Source organism: Macaca mulatta, chromosome 12, assembly GCF_049350105.2.
Source record: "Macaca mulatta isolate MMU2019108-1 chromosome 12, T2T-MMU8v2.0, whole genome shotgun sequence".
NCBI lineage: Eukaryota > Metazoa > Chordata > Mammalia > Primates > Cercopithecidae > Macaca > Macaca mulatta.
Window position 1 is genome coordinate 28,893,203 of NC_133417.1, and position 20,300 is coordinate 28,913,502.

A 20,300-nucleotide genomic window follows, 5' to 3' on the forward strand; every position below is an offset into this window, starting at 1 on the left:
TCAATATTGTTTAATAGTATGTCTTCATGACCTGGAGTGCACTCAATTTTTCTTCCATTCATCCTGTGTAATTCACATAACTAGATGATTATGCAAACACTCTTCCCTGCTCAGGGGATTTAATAGAAACAATAGTAAGCAATTGGCTGGATTTCAGCAAGGCACACATCCTTTTTAGCCACCTCTCCTGCGTGTAAGCTTTCAAGGAGTAAAATGGTTCCAAAGATCCAGGGTATCTCACAAAGTCCCCACGTTCCCATCTCTTCTTATCAGGATCAGTGACAAAATATGAGGGTCCTGTGCAAAACTGGAAAATGTGGAGTTCAGTGTTCAAAAAATTATTGAGAATTTCAGGACTGTTGTCACAGAGCTCTAAACCACCCCTGAGCCTGCACAGATCACCTGCCCATCCATGATGCTGGCCCCAGTCTTTATTGCCTTTCTCTACAGGCCAAGATCCTAACTGGCTTTGAGTTTTAATTTCTGGGAAGAGTTGCCATTAACCCAGATTATTTTACTGGATTGCATTTCTTCAGCTGAGAACATCTAAGAACTGGAGGGAATAGGACCAGGGAGAGGTTCATTTTTGTGACAGCCAGCAAAGCAGAATGCACACTCTGGACCCAGATTGCTTGGGTTCCAAACCCTCTCAACCACTTACTGGGACCTTGCATAAGGAACAGAAGCTCTCTGTGTCTCCAGTTTCTTACCTGCAGAATGGGAATGACAAGAGTAATTGTTACAGATTCTTATGAGGACTGAGTGAGTTGATTCACATAAAGCACTTGGTAAGTGACTCACGTGGTTGAATTGTTTTTCTTATTGTTTTGAAGATTGTATTCTCCGTATTAAACTTTTGTGGTTACATGTAGTAAAATTATCCCCATTCGGAATGAAGCTTGTCATTTGGGGAAGAGAAATGCTTAATTTTAATGTAGTTGAATTTATCCAACTACGTTATGGCTTTTATTTTTTTATGTTTTAAAATCCTTTTTTATCCAAAAAATACAAAGATATTAGCCTATATTTTTCTTCTGAAATTTTTACATCAAAGTCTTTACTAATTTATTTTTAATATGGTTCCAGGTAGAAATCCAATTTTGTGTGGGGGGGGGGCGGGCGGAAGTGGCCCGCTTTTCCTCTCATTTTCTCTCAATGATCCAGCCACACCTCTGCTGTTGCTCTGTCTGGAATTTGACTCTGGGCCTTGGCGCATAATATCTGTCAGCTCTGCCTTGACTTGTCCTTCCCAAGATACTACATTAGATGACCCCCTACCTCCTTCAAGTTCTTACTCAAATATTCCCTTCTCATTGAAGATTTTGAAATTTAAAATTACAAAACCTTCTCTCCTGCCACCACTCCCCTGCCCCCTACCCGTCACAGGCACACATGGAAAGATACACACAGGCACGCATACCATGCTCCTTTTTAAATTTTTTTTTCTGCACAGTATTTCTTTTTTTAAGTTCCAGGATACATGTGCAGAATGTGCAGGTTTGTTACGTAGGTATACATGTGCCATGGTGGTTTGCTGAACCTATCAACCCATCATCTAGGTTTTAAGCCCCACATTCATTAGGTATTTGTCCTAATGCTCTCCTTCCCATGTCCCCCCCACCCCCCGACAGGCCCCGGTGCATGTTGTTCCCCTCCCTGTGTCCATGGGTTCTCTTTGTTCAACTCCCACTTATGAGTGAGAACATGTGGTGTTGGTCTTCTGTTCCTGTGTTAGTTTGCTAAGAGTGATGACTTCTGGCTTCATCCATGTCCCTGCAAAGGACATGATCTCATTCCTTTTTATGACTGCATAGTATTCCGTGGTGTATATGTGCCACATTTTCTTTCACCAGTCTATCATTGATGGGCATTTGGGTTGTTTCCAAGTCTTTGCTAGTATAAATAGTGCTGTGATAAACATACATGTGCGTGTGTCTTTATAGTAGAATGATGTATAATCCTTTGGGTATATACCCAGTAATGAGATTGCTGGGTCAAATGGTATTTCTGGTTCTAGATCCTTAAGGAATCACCACACTGTTTTACACAATGGTTGAACTAGTTTACACTCCCACCAACAGTGTAAAAGCATTCCTATCCACAGCCTAGCCAGTATCTATGTTTCTTGACTTTAATAATTGCCATTCTGACTGGCATGAGGTGATATCTGATTATGGTTTTGATTTGCATTTCTCTAATGATTAGTGATGATGAGCTTTTTTTATATGTTTGTTGGCCATATAAATGTCCTTTTGACAAGGGTCTGTTTATATCCTTTGCCCACTTTTTGATGGGGTTGTTTTTTTTCTTCTAAATTTGTTTACATTCCTTGTAGATTCTGGATATTAGACTTTTGTCAGTTGGGTAGATTGCAAAAATTTTCTCCCATTCTGTATGTTGCCTGTTCACTCTGATGCTAGTTTCTTTTGCTGCTTGGCACAGTATTTTTTTGCACAGTATTTAATTACTATATGAAACACTAAATGTTTAGCTTATTTATTTTCAAATTGCCTTTCTCCCTCTACTAGAATGAAAAGTCCTTGAAGTCAGGAATAATTTATTTTGTTTGGTCATAGCTTCAATTTCTAGAATGGTATCCTCTCCTTAGAATATTTCAATATTCTTCTTCTAGAACTCAAAGCACCTATAAATAGTTCTCATCTTGGGCTTTCTTTATTTGTGTGTGCATGTGTTTGTGTGTGTGTGTGTGTGTGTGTGTGTGTGTGTGTGTGTGTGTGTTGGAGATTGTAGATTTTGACTCCTCTTTCCTGATTTCTCTTATCAAGTAAATCCCAGGCTCTCACCATCAGTGATGGAGAAATTTTCCCAAGGGCCAGTGCTCCAAACTGTCTCCTGACTTTAATGCTTTTTTAGGCATGGATTTATAAAACACTTTAAAAACATTTCAAAGTGAATTGAAAGGGAAACAAAAATAAAAGGAGAAGAAACTTACAGGACATATCAACAAATTATAGCACAAGTAATGGTTGGGTATTCATTAATATTTTAAGAGAATTTGTATAAGTATGTATATTACTCTGATATTAAAAAGTTTTAAAAAGTTATTGTCTTTTAAATATATTCTGAAATATTTGCATGTAAATACTGTGCTTTCTGAATTTTTTTAAAGTAATCTGCGTCATGTGTGGCATGGGTATAGATGAAACAAGGTAGGTCATATACTGATGGTTATGGAAGCTGGCATATGTGAACTCTGGGTTCATTTGATTTGTTTAAACATTTCTTAAAAAGGTAAAAATTGGCCAGGCATGGTAGGTCATGCCTGTAATTCCAGCACTTTGGGAGGCCAAGGTGGGAGGATTCCTTGAGCCCTGGAGTTGGAGATGAGCCTGGACAACAAAGGGCAACCTTGTCCTACAAAAAACAAATAATAATTAGGCAGGTGCAGTGCCACACTTCTGTAGTCCCAGCTACTCTGGAGGCCGAGGTGGGAGGATTGCTTGAGCCTAGAAAGTTGAGGTGTAGTGAGTTATGATCTTGCCACTGCACTCCAGCCTAGGTGACAGAGTGAGACCCTGTCTCAATAAATAAATAAATAAACAAATCTTTCAGGAGAGGTTCTCTAGACATGCAGTTTCCTATATTGGAAACTAATGTCTCCATCTTCTCATTCAGAAGAAAGATGTGTTTTAAATGACCATATGGTAATTCAGTCATTTTTTTTCACTCATTCATTCTTTTATTCGTTCAACAATTATTTATTAATGCCTACCAGGTTTATTTTATTTTATTTTTATGTACTTGTGTTTTGTAGCTATGGGGGTCTTGCTATGTTGCCTAGGCTAGTCTCAAACTCGTGGGCTTCAGCAATCCTGCCACCTCAGCTTTGCAAAGTGCTGAGATTATAGGTGTAAGCCACCTCGCCTGGCCCTTACTAGGCTTTAAGCACTACAGTAAGACCTAGACAGGCTCACTGTTCAAAGACAGGTAGTCAAAAAGACAACGGGATGCAACAGAGTTCTTTGTGGAGGTTTAGGAACATGAGAAGAGGGCTGCTTAGGTGAGGGTGGAAAAAACTTCTTGAAAGTGGTGACCCTCTGCTCAGTCTCAAAGGAAGTTCAGGGGTCATCTAGAAGAAGAAAGAAGAAATAAGTTTAACCTCTCCTGCACGCTAACCTGTCTCCCAACTAACATTTTTACATGCTGACTAGATGCCAAACCCTGAACTAGCTACTTGATATTTCATTACCTGATTATTCTTCTTCAAAGCCCTCAAATAAAGTGTTCTTATTATTGCTCTTTGAGGTACTGAGAGAGAAGTAATTTTTCTAGGTTTACAGACCTTGGGCTCCAGGTTTACTGATTCTAAAAAGTCACATTATTTCATCAATACAAAGCCAAAAGAGAAATTTTGAACGCTAGTGACCATGTTGACACTGCAAAAGTAATGACAGCAATACAAGCATTAACATGTACCTTATGCATAAAAGAGGTAATTAAGAATGTTTGTCTACCTTGTGCTAAAATTTATGGTTAAAAATGAAAAGCCTAATTTTAATTAGTTTGTATTCACAGAGTTATTTTCCCTTAGTCATGTTTTACAAACACCTCCAAAACAAAAATTTTAATATCACAACTGATATTTAATGTCTGAGTAATTTCCCTCACCTTAACATTTAGGAAAACCAATGTTTCTATCATGAGCATCCATATGAAGAGACCACCAAGCAGGCTTTGTGTGAGCAATAAAGCTTTTTAATCACCTGGGTGCAGGTGGGCTGAGTCCAAAAATAGAGTCAGCGAAGGGAGATAAGGGTCGGGCCGTTTTATAGGATTTGTGTAGGTAAAGGAAAATTATAGTCAAAGGGGGGTTATTCTCTGGCGGGCAGGAGTAGGGGTCACAAGGTGCTCAGTGGGGGAGCTTTTTGAGCCAGGATGAGGCAGGAAAAAGATTTTCACAAGGTAATGTCATCACTTAAGGCAAGGACCAGCCATTTTCACTTCTTTTGTGGTGGAATGTCATCAGTTAAGGCGGGGGCAGGGCATTTTCACTTCTATTGTGATTCTTCAGTTATTTCAGGCCATCTGGGCGTATACATGCAAGTCACAGGGGATGCGATGGCTTGGCTTGGGCTCCGAGACCTGACAGTTTCCATATAGACCCATCATGGAAGGGACATTGAGAAAAGTTTGTCAGAAAGAAAAAAAAAAAAAGCCCTGGAGTTTTGTGTTTGAGCAATAGTGAGTGATGGGCAGAACATGGCCAACTCCCTAACAGCAAGTGGTCCAGTGATACATTTCACCGTCCTGTAAGAGCTGAGGATGCAGGGACCTAGTGGTGCTATCTGTGCCCTTTCTGAGTCGTGTCCTCACTCTGCTAGCTTCTCTCTCAAGCTATCAGCACAATGGTCGGCCTGAATAGCATTCTTAAGGACGTAAAGCATTTATAGAGTAGGGCAACATGAATTGTTTTAAAGCAGTTTTCAGATATGTAGTTCAATATTCATGCCTAACAATGAAGACAGCATCTTCAGCTTCAATTCCAGCAGTATTTTTTCAGCTTATATCTTCGATGACATTTGTACCCGTCCAAACCTGTCTGTATCCCACGTAGTATGGTGTTTCAGTGTATTTCAGTCTTAATGCTGATGGAATGCAACACATTAGGGGACCCTGTTGTAGCAAGCAGCTGCAGTCACTTCCTCTGCTAAAATGAAAGGGGTCAGGATTTGGGAAATAAATAAATAAATAAATCCCTGTCATTTCATAACACATTGACAGGAAGAAAAGACAAGTACAACTTACCAGTATAGATGTTGTTATTAACCTTCCTTGTTTATACTGCACATTTCCAATTATACCCATTATGATGGACTTTAGCTAGAGGGCAGGTCGCGTTTTTTAAACGGGTTGAGAGCAGTAGTGGTTTAGCTAGTGTTCATTTGTTTTCTATTGCTTGGTTAAGCATGCTGTATGGTCTTTTTCCTGTTTTACATATTGGATGCATAAGAAACTCTGCTTTAATTGTGCTAAATTGGTGGTTCTCCTCCGTGGGAATTTTTTAAAACATGCTAATACTTGAGCTGCACCCATCAGGGATGGTCATTTAATTGGTTTGGCTTTCTGAGAGGAGGGTGGGGCACTAGGAATTTGAGAAAGCATCCCTGAGATTCTGATATGCAGCTGGAATTAAACACAAGGAGATCAGCTATGGATGACTTCAGTTGTGATATGTAGAGACTAAGGAAGGGCAGACTCAAAGTGGATCACTGTTTGATAAGATTAGTTCTCTCTAAATTGGAGGTGTTTTAAGAACAGCAGTGGTTGGGGATAGAAAGCCGAGGATATTGGAAGGAGTCCCTGGAAATTTAGAACTATGCCCTGGGTTTCTGTGTGTTGTGTCTACTACAGGAAGTTTGTTTTTGCCTTGACTCTTATCCTGGATAGTTTATGCAGATATAAACATGAATTGCTCTTTCTTAAGTCTATACAAAGGGCTTTCATATAAAAAATTTCAAGTTCACTATATATATATATATATAAAAATATATATATATACACATACACATATATATAGCATTTGAAAAAAGTTAAATCCCGCTTAATTAAGCATTCCTAGCAGCTGTCCTGTGAATTGTCTCAGCAGTATTACCCACATAGGACAAGTAAGAAAATTGAAGTTCTGAAAGGTTAAGTGCCTTGCCCAAGGTCATATAGCAATTCAGTAATGAGCTGGGATTAGAAATCAGAGCCCTGAAGGTCTTGTCTGTTGTCAGATCCATTGAATTTGGCTTCTGTTGCAAAATGAATGATGATTATAAAAATTTAAGAATATAGCGTACATTTTTTTCAGGCAGTATTTCAAAATGAAAGAAGTATATGGATATTCTGAAGCTTATTTTTAACATTCCTGGAAAGTTTAGCAGAAAAGCTTTGCAATTTTGCCTAATTTCATTTATATATAGATAGATACAGTCTTTAACTCAGTGTTCATTTTGAAGTACTTCAAGATTTAAGCTGGGAGGGAATTTTAGGGGAACATGCTGCTGTTGATGTATCTGCTCTATATATGGAACACCAAGATGGATAGGAAGGAAGTATATAAAACCTTCCTACTCATAGTTCTACTAGGGCATTGCATTTTTTTTAACCACTTAAGCCTGCACTTCTCCTTGAACAAAGAGAGAACATTGATGGATTTGGATAATAAATACAAAGTTCATATTATCATTTCTGAACTCCTATAAAACTAAAGAGATCTTTTACGTTATTATCTATCTGTCAAGTTTTACTTCTGCTGCACTGGGTAGATTTAATAATGCATGTATGTACATTTCAGCATAACACTAGCACCTAGTTGAGTTGCCTACATATAGCAGGTACCTCACAAATATTTATTAATGATGACAACACTGTATATGGTAAATGCTTCACTCTGATAACTCAGAGTCACAGATTTAAAGGTGAATAAACAAGCTGCCTAATATTGTACTACCATCTTTGTCTGTCACTAGTATTGACTTAGAAACAGCCTTCTTTTTGTTTTTTGTTTTTTGCTTTTTTTTTTTTTTTGAGATGGAGTCTCTCCCTGTTACCCAGGCTGGAGTGCAGTAGCACAATCTCGGCTCACTGCAAGCTCTGCCTCCAGGTTCATGCCATTCTCCTGCCTCAGCCTCCTGAGTAGCCGGGACTACAGGCGCCCGCCACCACGTCTGACTAATTTTGTGTATTTTTAGTAGAGACAGGATTTCACCTTGTCAACCAGGGTGGTCTCAATCTCCTGACCTCGTGATCCACCCACCTCAGCCTCCCAAAGTGCTGGGATTACAGGCATGAGCCACTGCGCCCAGCCTTCTCAATGACAATTTGGAATTTTTTCCAAGTCCAAGTTGTTTTCCCCTCATATTAATGCTCATTTTTGAATAAATGCTAAGTCTTTTCAGTTTTATAGCATCCATTTGTGATGTTTCTGTTATAGTAACACATATAGAGTAGCTATGGTTATTTTGAGGTAAGCCTTATACTCTCTTCCCATTAAATTTTAATTCAGTGTTTCACAAACAAGTTTGTTGAGGGACACAAAACAGCCTTCTTCGAATGTTTGAACGATGCCAGCAGAATTCTGTATCGAGAAATAAAAAGGTCCAGTGATCCTGTTGAGTAGATAATATTAAGAATAGCAGTGCAGTCAGTCTACTTTTTCCACACATTTGAAATGCAATCCTATGCTGGAATTAGAAATAAAATGTACATGTTTCTTATTATACATGCACATGGGGGTGATAGTCTTTGAATGATCATATAATGTTTCATACAAACCAAGACATTTATGAGAGTGAATGGAGGAGTTATTATTATTTAAGCTAGGATAATAGGTATTAGCTAAAATTGCCCTGAGAGAGCAGGATGTTTGACCATCCTAGCCATTCCTCTCCAATAATATGAGAACATAGTTGTAGGTACTAATTGCCTTGCAATTGTAGTTTAATTTACCAGGAACATGGAATGGTTTTAAGCCATTCGTTGTCTGCTCCTAGATGTACAAAACAGGAATGAGACTCAGTTCCGAATGGAAAGCTGGATTGTCACTTTTTTTTTTCTCTGTCTAAATTACAGAAAATTTAACTATTGAAACTTTTCTTCTATTTTTTAAAATCTTTCTTTTCTTTCATGAACTCCCATTATGCTAGAGAAAATTCCTTGTACGTGGCAATGTGTACACGCTTCACGTGCAGTATCTCATGTAATCCTCCTAGCAGTTATAAGAACTAGAAACTTAGCTGGCCTGTTTTACAACTTAGGAAGTTGAGGCTTAGCAAGGTCAAAGAAATAACCTGAAGTCTAACAGGTGTTAGGGTTGCAACTCAACCCTAGGAAGTATTTAATGTGAGACTGTTAATGTGATATTAATCTTCAAAAGCATTGGTGTCATCCTTTTGCTTCAATCTTTGTGAGAGAGGAATCACCAGGATGGGTTCAGTTTTGTTTTTGAGTGGTGAGTTGTATATATAAGTGAAGAGAAGGAAAGAGAACTTCAGGGTGAGAACCAGGAGTTATAAAGTGGTAGGCCTGGAACAGTAGTGGTGCTGTGAAGCATAATAGACCACTGATGTTTAATGAGTAATAAGAATATTTGAGAAACAAGGGAAACCCCTGAAGGTTAATTTTTAAAATCTATTAGAATTCTGCAGGTTGCTGCTGGATTAACTACCACGCGCTGCTGGTACGTGACTATCCTTCATCTACTCTGCACCTATGGTTGCCTCTAGCAGTGCCCCCAATTTCCTGGCCACACGTTCGTCTCCAACCCTGCCTCTCCTATCAGCCAGTGCCTATGTCCACTCCTGTTCTACTACCTACTTGCTGTCCCCCTACTCTTACATTTTAGATTAGTTGCAAACTTAGTGAGTCAGTCCTTTATTTTAACTCATTAATCGAATAACCCTGACATCAGGGCTCAGCATTCATGACATGAATTCAGTGTGATGTGCCCCAGCCTACCTAGCTGCAAATGACCCAACGGGTCTCTTTACATACTCATTTCTTCTCTCTTTCATCTTTCTGGAAAAGACGAGTGTAGACCTTCACGAAGAATCTATAAACATCTCTCAATGTTTGTAGCCCATTCATGTGCTTTCTATGGTAAATATGTTTCTTAATCTTTAAGTCACCATCTTCTCTAAATGTTACTTCTTTTGACTATAATTAATAGCAAGTTTAATTATACCTGATGACTTAGTGATGATAAAATATGCATAAATCAAAACTGAATTTAAACTAGTTATTAGTCATAATCATGCTTGAGCAATTGTTCATGTTGGCAAACAGGCACTTTAATTTATTGTTATTTTTCATAGGCCTAATGAGGTTGGAAACATCACTCACAAAAGCTTACAAACATGGCACTTTTTTAACACTGAAATCTTCTGTAAGCGAGTGCTATTGAAAAATTGCTTAGAAGGGAATAAGTATTCCTTTAGAATAACAGAAGGACAGTGACGTAAACTATTTCCCCTCACACCCCCACCCCCGAATGCTCCCTCTTTTCCTTCATCATACTATAAAGTCTATTTTAGTGGAAATATCATGGGCCTAAATGTCTGCCTAGTACAGTTTTAACTCTAGCTAGGTGATTTTTGGGAAATTATTTACTTCTTCCACCCTCCATTTTCTTACCTGTAAAAAGGGAATAATTATAAGAAGTGATAATAATAAAATAAGGTAGCATATGCATACGTAAAATGCCCAGACGTGGATCTGACATAGATTAAGATGGTAATTCCTAGAAACATTTAATATGTTTTACACACGTAGGTGATCTAAATGTAGTCCAGTGGCAAAGCCACTATCCTCCCCTCTCTATAGCTACTTCCCCAAATCACTTTTTCTTCAGTATTCAATGGAAAAGGAGGTGTTGTTTGACATCACTCTTAGAGCTACTACTTGGCCTTTCCCCATCTTCTCTTACCTGGCTTCAAATCATGATACTGGGGGCTGCCTCAGACTCTACTTCTTTTGTTGCTGGTTACCTTTTGGATTTCTGGAATTATTGTTCTCCCTTGATACAGCCCTCATGTGGGCTTCAAAATGAAGTGAAATTTTTACAGGAAAGGGATATGGATCCAGACGGTAAGAGATAATTCTTTATTTTATTTTATGTTATTTATTTACTTTAAACTCTAGGGTACATGTGCACAACGTGCAGGTCTGTTACATAGGTATACATGTGCCATGTTGGTTTCCTGCACCCATCAACTCGTAGTTTACATTAGGTATTTCTCCTCATGCTATCCCTCCCCCAGCCCCCCACCCCTCCACAGGCCCTGGTGTGTGATGTTCCCCGCCCCATGTCCAAGTGTTCTCATTGTTCAGTTCTCACCTATGAGTGAGAACATGTGGTATTTAGTTTTCTGTCCTTGTGTTAGTTTGCTGAGAATGATGGTTTCCAGCTTCATCCATGTCCCTGCAAAGGACATGAACTGATCCTTTTTTATGGCTGCATAGTATTCCATGGTGTATATGTGCCATATTTTCATAATGCAGTCTATCATTGAAATCTCGTGCAAGAAAGAATTCAGGACAAGTCCATAGAGTACAATGAAAGCAAGTTTATTAAGAAAGTAAAGGAATAAAAGAATGACTACTTCGTAGACAGAGCAGCCCTGAGGGCTGATGGTTGCCCATTTTTATGGTTATTTCCTGATGATATGCTCAACAAGGTGGGGATTATTCATGCCTTCCCTTTTAGACCATGTAGGATAACTTCCTGATGTTGCCATGGCATCTGTAAACTGTCATGGAGCTGGTTGGAGGGTAGCAGTGAGGATGACCAGAGGTTTCTCTTGTGGCCATCTTGGTTTTGATGGGATTTAGCTGGCTTCTTTACTGTAGCCCATTTTATCAGCAAGGTCTTTATGACCTATATCTTATGCTGACCTCCAATCTCATCCTGTGACTTAGAATACCTTAATCATCTGGGAATGAAGCCGGTAGGCCTCAGCCTTATTTTACCCAGCCCCTATTCAAGTTGGAGTTGCTGTGATTTAAATGCCTCAGACAAAAATGGGAAAATCATTGACTGTTCTATCCCAAGTGTACACTGCCTGCCCTTGAGCTTCCCACAACGTCACTTAAGTCTGTTGTGTGTAAAGGATTCTGCTATAGGTTTGACCATAATTTGAGGCATTTACATCATAAGGAGAGGAAAATTCTTTAAAATTGATTGCTAAATATGTCCATTGCAAAGTTCAAGGAAATACAGAGAGAGAGAGAGAGCAAAAGAAAAAGAAAAAGAAAGAAAGACTCTTAACAGGTAGTTCACACATCTCTGGTGTTGTTTCCCTAGCTCAAGATCATCCCTTAACTCTCTCTCTCTCCAAAGGCATACATTTTTCTTCACTTATGCACAGTGGGAATCAGTTTCTCCTCTGGAAAATGTTACTTCGATACTAAATGTTGATTTTCACTGGAGGATCCATCCTTTTCAACCTCCACCCGAATATCTGTAGGGCATGAAAGTCAATGCAACTATTATTCTCAAACTTTAGATTATTTTACCTGGAGTCACACCATAAAGGCAGACTACCTCAGTGTGTGAGTGTGTATCGTGTGTGTATGGTGTGTGCATGTGCATGTTTAGTGTAAAGGGAGAAGTATGGATCCATGCTGTATATGTAGTCTCCCTTAGGGTTTCTCTCTCCATGTGAGGTGAAGGCATTCCTTTCTTTTTTTTCTATTGTTTTCAATCTTTATTTACAAACTCCTAAGATAGTATTTGGACAAAGCACACATACACACAAACCTACACTCAAGTAAACATTCTAAAGCTAAACAGTACAGTATAGGCTAAACAGAGATAGTACAATATAATTGGCATTAATTGGGAGTAGGCAAAGAGACTTTTTCCAAAGGCATAATTATTTACAAAAGATTGTTCCCACCCAAATAAAGATAGCTTTTTATATTATTATGAGGCAGACCTGTCTTGGCAACCCTCTTTTTCTTTTTAAGCGTCTATTTCTAAACTCCTCACATAACCTTAACTACATTTAAAAAGGGGCCAATTACAGCATCTAGTCTTTCAAATAGCAGCATCTCTCCTTTGACTTTATTGGCGTGTTCTGCCAGGAAAGAGGTAGCCCACTCAAATGGGGCAACTGAGGAAGATTTAATGAAGGGACTATTTACAAAGGAATAGGAAGTGTTAAAGTAGACTTACAGGGTATGATGGTTTAGTACCTGGGCTAGTGAAAGTTAAGAGCCGTAAAGTTGATGGAGGGAGAAACATTTAGTGGAGTGAAAGAAAAGTATTTAATAGCTATAAGCAAATGCCACTCCATAGGAACTGTGGCTTTCGTTAGAGGTAAGGAGACAACTTGAGGCAATACAGAGGATGGAATCTGGTGGAATAAATACCTTCATCTCTCTATCTCTTCACTTGCCCTTTTTTTCTTTTCTTTTGTGTGTCCCATCCCCTCATTGGCAAAGGCCAAACAGAAGCCAATAAGGCAGGGGGCCACCAATGCAGCCCACCTATGGGTATAAAGCAGGTTAAAGCAGGACAAAGGGGATCTTGGGGAACAGATGGAAAAGATCCTGTACATCTCCTTAACTTCTAGTTCAAAGTCACGAGATGTGCGAAGTTGTTGGTCTCTCCTCCTTCTGAGAATCTCATTTAAAATGATAGGAAAGGAATTTTCAAAGCCCTAATTCCTTCTCAAAAACAAAAGGAGAGGACCATTAGTGGAGGGGAGATCTTTATGGATGACAGAACACTAATGGGTAAGACCAAAAAGTAGAGAAATTGATGACACGACATTGGGAGCCATGACCTAATGTAGCAGGAAGGTGGGTGGTGGCAGGGAGAAAGCTCCTCTACCCAAGAGGACTATGCCAAGTTGTGGTGACTGGTCTGATGGAGGACAGGAGTGAGGGGTAGGACTTAAAAAAATATGGATTATTAAGTAACCAGTAGAGGCATAAAAATAGCAACATCATTATCAAAGATTGAAAGATGGTACAAAGTAAATTGGCAATTACTGCAGAAAGTCAATACATAATGTCTGAAGTTCATAAATCAAGAAGTAATGACATAAGCATAGTATTTATAGATTTGGAGGTAACCATAGAAAAATTAAATACAGAAGCAGTTGAAAGTGTTCCTTCTGAAAAGGAAGACAGAGAGTAAGGAAGCTTTCATAGTGGGTGAGTTGCTTCTCACTGTGAGTCTTCTAGTATTCATGATTTTTTTTAAATGCATATATAATTTTAATAAATTCTTATTTCATTGTGCTGGCTTTCTGTAAGTCAACATCTTGATATAGGTAGGTCCATTATTTGTACCAAACCTACCAGTTGATTCCATCTTTGCCTACACTGTCTTTTCTCTCCATTCTTTAAAACCCTCACTGTACTCCTCCCTCTCTCCCACCTCCCCATGTGCTCACACCCAGAGCCATACTCACATACCTTCCTTCTGAGTGTAGTTAATTACATGTCTGTCTTTGTAAATAAATGCCTTGCATTCTTACATCTCAGTGCCTTTCTTCAAAGTGTTTCCCTGGCCTGAATGGTTTCATTCATATATATATGCATATATATGATTTCATTCATATATATATGCATATATATGATTTCATTCATATATATATATGATTTCATTCATATATATATATATGATTTCATTCATATATATATATATATATGATTTTTTTCTATTTAACCATCAAGGCCCTCAAAGCAGATAAAAATCTGTCTACTTCATGAGCCCTCTTTGGTTGCCAAATTCTAAAATGATTTCTGTTTCTTCTATACCCACCTAACCCTGTGTCACTCTCTGACACTGCTCACACTGCAATGTCTTCTAACTAGTTGTGTATATGTCTGCCCCTTTTCTTCTTGCTTAATTGTAAGTTCTGTAGGTCAGAGATTTGTGTCTGTATTTATAGTGCCAATAGTCTATCTTCCACATAGTAATTGAAATAGTTGCTAAGCACTTTAATGATAATTGATTTTTGTTGTTGATGTTGATTCAGAAGGCATCTAAAGATTGTGAAATGAGTGCCTCAACACATTAAAGTGAACATCAGTTGTTTTTTTTTGTTGATGTTCCTATTAATACTTCTACTTCTCAGCAAAACCCTGAAGTAAACAATATTTTGTTCTTTCCCAATTTTAGTGCCTCTTCCCTAAATTCCAATTATATACATATGGTTATGAGGTTATAGAGAATAAGAAATCTAATAAACTAATATCCATAAATTGGTTACTAATATATTAATTATTATAGGTGTGTTTTGTTTGCACTATAAAAAGTGGCCTGGATGGAGAAATCCCTTACTCAAGAGACTGAGTTGCTAATAATAAAACACCAGTGATTTCAGCTGTTGTTTGGAGATCAAAGAGGGCTTCTGGGGCCCCTCTGATCATGTCAAAAAGCTTTCATGCCATTGGTAAGGTAGATTATAATTAAACATATTAAGACAGTGAGAAATAATTATATTTGAAATTACCATTGTTAAGTATTGTGTGTTTATTTCATAAAAGTAAGATGGAGTGTTCACTCCTGGTCTTTGCTTGTTATTTTCATTCCCAGGTTGACTTTCCACATGTGCTTACTTTATCTGTCTCTCAGTTGCTACCTGGATTTTGATCTGCATCAACATAAAAGGGCAGTATTTAATTTTCTTTTTCCTTTACTTCAGGAAATGCCACAATAAAACAGTCTCGATACAGAATCATCATCCAAGAAGCAGCCAATGGAGGCCAGGAATGCCCAGATACCTTATATGAGGAGAGAGAGTGTGAAGATGTCTCCTTGTGTCCTATATATCGGTAAGTAGTTATCTTTTAAAATTATCATTAGACCTACTACAAATTATAACCTATTTTCTTTCATATAATATACGGTCGTTTGGTGAAAAATAAGAAGTAAGAGGGGATCTGGGATTTACATATCTTCAAATACTTTAATATTCTTACCCTCTTATCTGGAACATATTTGGGAGGAGTAGAGAATATGAAAGTCTAATTAACAGAGGGGAAAGGAAGCATGTTTGACCGTAAGTGAGCTGCTTGACTTATGCCACCAAGCAATCCATTTTCAGGATCATGTTCGAAAGAGATTCAGGATGAGGTTGTTACGGTTGTTATCTGGGGGCTGGGAGAAGGAATACACACACCACACACACACACACACACACACACACGCGCGCGCGCGCGCGCAGGAGGCAACTTACCTTCATTCTATTATTCTCATCCTAACATCTTTAGTCAAGAATTAAGAGCAAATTTGTACTCCCTTGTTTATTTTAATTAAAAATGTTTTTGGCTCTCAATTTTTGTGATACACAGTTTCAGAAACCATTCAATTAGAAAAAAAAAGTTTAACTTACGGATAAAATTTTTTATTACAAAAAGAAGATGAATAACTTTTAAACTATGTATGTTCCCTGTATATTCCCTCTTGGCAAATTAGTGATTACTATTTATAAAAATAATACTTGAGGTTTCTTTGCTTACTCACAAGCTTCCCCCCTTTTAACACCTGACAATTTTAAATCTGATTGAAATGCTACTTTAAAGTGTATTGGGATTAAATTCAATCTCTGTGGGGTTTTACTGATTTGTGAAAATAATCCATGGTCTTAAAAAAAATATGGGTTTTATCAGCACACTTAAAAATGCCTTCAGCAAAAATGTCCCATGTTTCTGCTAATTATTTGAGAAACTAAACTTAAAGCTGTGAAATTCGAGGGCTAATTATTTGAGAGAATACAAGTTATTTCCTTTTTTTTTAAAGAAGAAAGATATTGTTGAAGAAGTCTAAATTACTATTGATTTTATCATCCTGTACTTTCATTGTTTTTATCCGATGACCAGTTTTGGGAGGATGTAAATAAACACTGGGAACATGCCCAGACTCCTATTTTTTTCTCATTAACCACAGGGCCATTGTGGAAACACTGTCAATATTCATCCTTTTGTACAATGTCTAAATATTGAAACTTCTGAGCCCAGCAAGAGCTCTCAAGGAAAGTATCCAAATGAAAAAAAATAGCCAAATCAAATATTATTAGACGTTTTTATGAACCCAGGGTTGTTATAATCAGACAAAATCAAAAAACTATTAGTGGGATCTTCTATTTCTTTGTCCACTCATTTTACTCTCTCATTGCGTTTCAATTTAGCTACTTGTGTTTGAGCTAGTTGCTATCAATGACCTCCTGCCTTGTTCCCCAAAAATCAGTTCTACTGTGTATGAATTGGATCATTGTGCCATTTTTCCTGATGCGTAGTTCAAAATGTATCCAAGTTACCAGCATGAATCTCTGCTCCTTCATGAAACATCCTTGAATTTTGAGCAATGTAGTTCCAATTTAGATTTTGCTTTCCCCTTTATTGGTATGTTAGGGAGGAAGTTGTCTTAGGAAGTGAGTTAAGATAGGATTTTATCATTCTCTTCTGATTCTTCTTTCTGACTCCATTAAGGTGATATATTCACATGTTTACCAAATTAAAACAGAATCAAAATGCCTATTTAATCTGTCATGTGTATTTGAACTTCTCTCAATACATTCAGTAGATAAGACAGCATGGGCACCTTTATCCCTATGTAGAATTGGCAATAAGATGTTGCCAAGAGGATGTGGCTGAATATCCAGAGACAGGACTGGCAACTGGCCTGTCCTGACTTGCGCAGCCTGGGACAAATCATTTAACCTCTCTGAGCCTGGATTTATTATCCTAAAATTGAAAGTTTAATAAAGGAATTCCAAAAATTTCTTTCCTCCATTTCAGTCTATTCACCAAGGTAAAAGACATTGAACTCCTCAATCTCACTTTGGTCAAGAAAGCCTATGTAAACTCAATTTAAGGAAATTTAATGAATGAACGACATATTTTAGTTCAAAAGTTGGACTAAAATCCCTTACCTTTTGGCTTCTATATCTTGGATTCATGTGGAATGTGTCTGTTCATGTATAAAGTAAATTTATAACAATTTAAAATTAATAGATGATTTCTTTAAATGTAACAGGTTTCCTGTTTAGCTGTTTCCTGATTTTTTTCCCCCAACTCTTCAGCTATTCCCATTATGAAGGCCACTTGAATGAGGTCAATGATGTTTTGCTTCATGTTTCTCTTTCCTTTTTTGAAGTAGTTCTTTTATCAGAGGTATTGGCTCATATGAAAAGGGTTAAAATGTACTAAGTGAAAGAGCAGGATCTGTAGTTATACTTAGGGTTTGGATTTTCTGGAATGTTGTGAAGAGACAGATTTAAGGACACAAGTCATCATCTGCCCTGTGAGTCATAAAAAGAGAGTTTTGTTGACCTGAGAAAGAAAAGCCAGTAGAAAGTGAGAAGATTGCCTTCAAGATTGTATCCTCTGAGGACTAGAAATCATGGTATTTTATCAACGGCAGGTCCATTCCTCTTTCCTAAGATGAACTATCGGATAAGATAGGTCCATGGTGCCCGTTCTTTTACTCTATAACCTATTGAGATGTTTGATTTACTTCAGAAGACCTTGGGAACACCTTATAAATGGAAGCAGCGGATTAAGTGTGAAGGTTTGTACCTCAAGCTTATAAAAATTTTGAAGCAGAAGATTAATGTGAAGTTTGTACCTCAAGCTTACGGATGTTCAAACCTTGATTCTCTAACGCACCAATGGGACATAGGGATTTTCTCACTCTCTTTTTTTTCTTGTTTTTTTTTTTTGAAACAATTTTAAGTGCATAAAGAACTAGACCCTCTAGACTGATCTGTGCCTCTAATGTTTATTATTGCCACTTTCTATATTAACCAAAGTTTATGTGCAAAATATCCAAATTCAGTTTTTTCTCATTAGCCACAGGACCAATTCAAAAACATTGAATTAGTGCCTAAATCATGAATCTGGGGTAGAATGGACTATTGTCATTCTAGTGCTTGCCAAGGCTTGGTTTTATGACATTGGTTTCACATCCAGTTTTATTGAATTGCTGTCTTTATGTTTTCTTGAACTTGAAACATATCTAAGTATTTCTTCTGCATGTTGATCACAGTGAAGTTTCTAGTCCATTGTTTTTGGTAATCACAGGTGGAAGCTACAGAAATGGAGCCCTTGCATCATAGTGCCAGAGTCTGTCCGGCAGGGAATAATGGGCAGCAGTGAAGCCTGTGGAAAGGGGTTACAAACAAGAGGTAAGATGATTTTTACATAGTTTTTTATTAATACATAAGTTAATATTATGTAACTCGTATGTGTTGCTTATTTGTATACTTGAATTAATTGTGATATTATTGGCTTGAATTATTTATATTTATTGATGTTGAATATAAATAGAATTTGGCATAATTAACATTTTATATTAGATTAACTATAACCAGTTAGTGTACCTAAGGACTAAAGAAATATAAGCAAATTCTGTTCTCAGTCATAGCATACACCAATGCTCATATTCCAAATACATATTAGATATTACCTGGTATCTGTGAATGAAGGTTATATCAAGATTAAATTCAACTGTCTGTATACTTTAGATTTTTTGGTGCTAATTAAATATTTGTTGATGAATGAAAGAATAACTGAATGAATTGACTAATCTTAATGATCATAGGATATTGCTTAAATATAATTGTCATATACATACTCATATCTCATATGTCAAATGCATACAAAGGAAGTATTAAAATTTCTGGAAGACATATGAATAAGCTTCTGGACCTGAGTAGAACTTCCTTTTATCATCAATGTCTAGAAGGTGTGGGAAATCTCTGAAAAGTACTCAGAGAATCATCAGACTGCTCACTTTTCTATTTCATTCATAATCTAGGTGCCAATTATATGAAGCTTGATATGAAGCGCATTTTTCTCCAAATCTGACCACTTTGTCACTAAAGGGATGTATGTGGCAAAATTAGACCTTGTAGAATCAATCAAAGTATACTGGTTTCATAATTAATGTTCTTTTACAAGGCATATTTAGAATTAAGTTTCTCGTTTTGTTACATAGGTCATCCTTTGGAAATAATACCACTGTCAAAAAATTGGTAGATGAAATTGATTGGTCAGGTAGTTTGATTTAAGACTTCTGTGGGGATCTACAGTGACTTTGTGTAAATTATAAGAATGAATCACTTTCTTAAGACATTTTACTTTTATATATCACTAAATTATTGTAATAATATGATATTGTTATTTTAAGATTTTTGCCTACTTTCTGCTGAGAAATTGTTACAGAATATCCAAATCACCAATATCTACTCCATGGATGGAGCCCTATTAAAAAGTGGCAACTCTATGTAGTGTACAGTTTAAATAGCACCTTGAATTTGTTACTCCATGATACTACAATACTAAACAAAATCATTTAGTAAATTCTGCAAGGATATTGTTTGTAAATGATGTAGAATTATCACATAAAAAGCAAGATATTTCATATTTTCTAGAATATGAAATCTCCTTGGATTTCAATTTAAATGAACATTTCTAGCTGGATGCCTGATAGTCCTTTAGATTAGGCAATGAACTTTCTCTAAATTTGATACCAGCATTAGAACAATCCTGGTGTTTAGTTGATGGGCAAGTTGCACTTTTAGCATAGTAGGATGGGTCTTCAATTTTAGGATTATGGAGGAAAGACATTTCTACCTCCATCTTTTCTTTAAATTAAGAACCATAAAGGAAAATACAAAACAATAAGACTAAATACATCTCCAGTGAGATCAATCTCCTTTAAAAATCACTCCAAAGAACAAGGAATACAGTAAGCTTACTTTCAGGTAAATTAGGAGCCATCAGTAACCTACATCATAATATATAAATTTGGAAAGTAAATGGAGATATGGTAAAGT

General features: G+C 37.2%; 1 protein-coding gene across 1 annotated transcript in view; it reads left to right on the forward strand.

The window, feature by feature from the left end:
* Positions 1 to 20,300, forward strand: part of THSD7B (thrombospondin type 1 domain containing 7B) — a 788,242-nt gene that overhangs the window by 368,025 nt on the left and 399,917 nt on the right. Inside the window, exons 10-11 of the mRNA XM_077956542.1 lie at positions 15,165 to 15,294; positions 18,544 to 18,647. Coding sequence (XP_077812668.1) covers positions 15,165 to 15,294; positions 18,544 to 18,647 — 234 coding nt within the window. The remainder of the gene's footprint in view (positions 1 to 15,164; positions 15,295 to 18,543; positions 18,648 to 20,300) is intronic.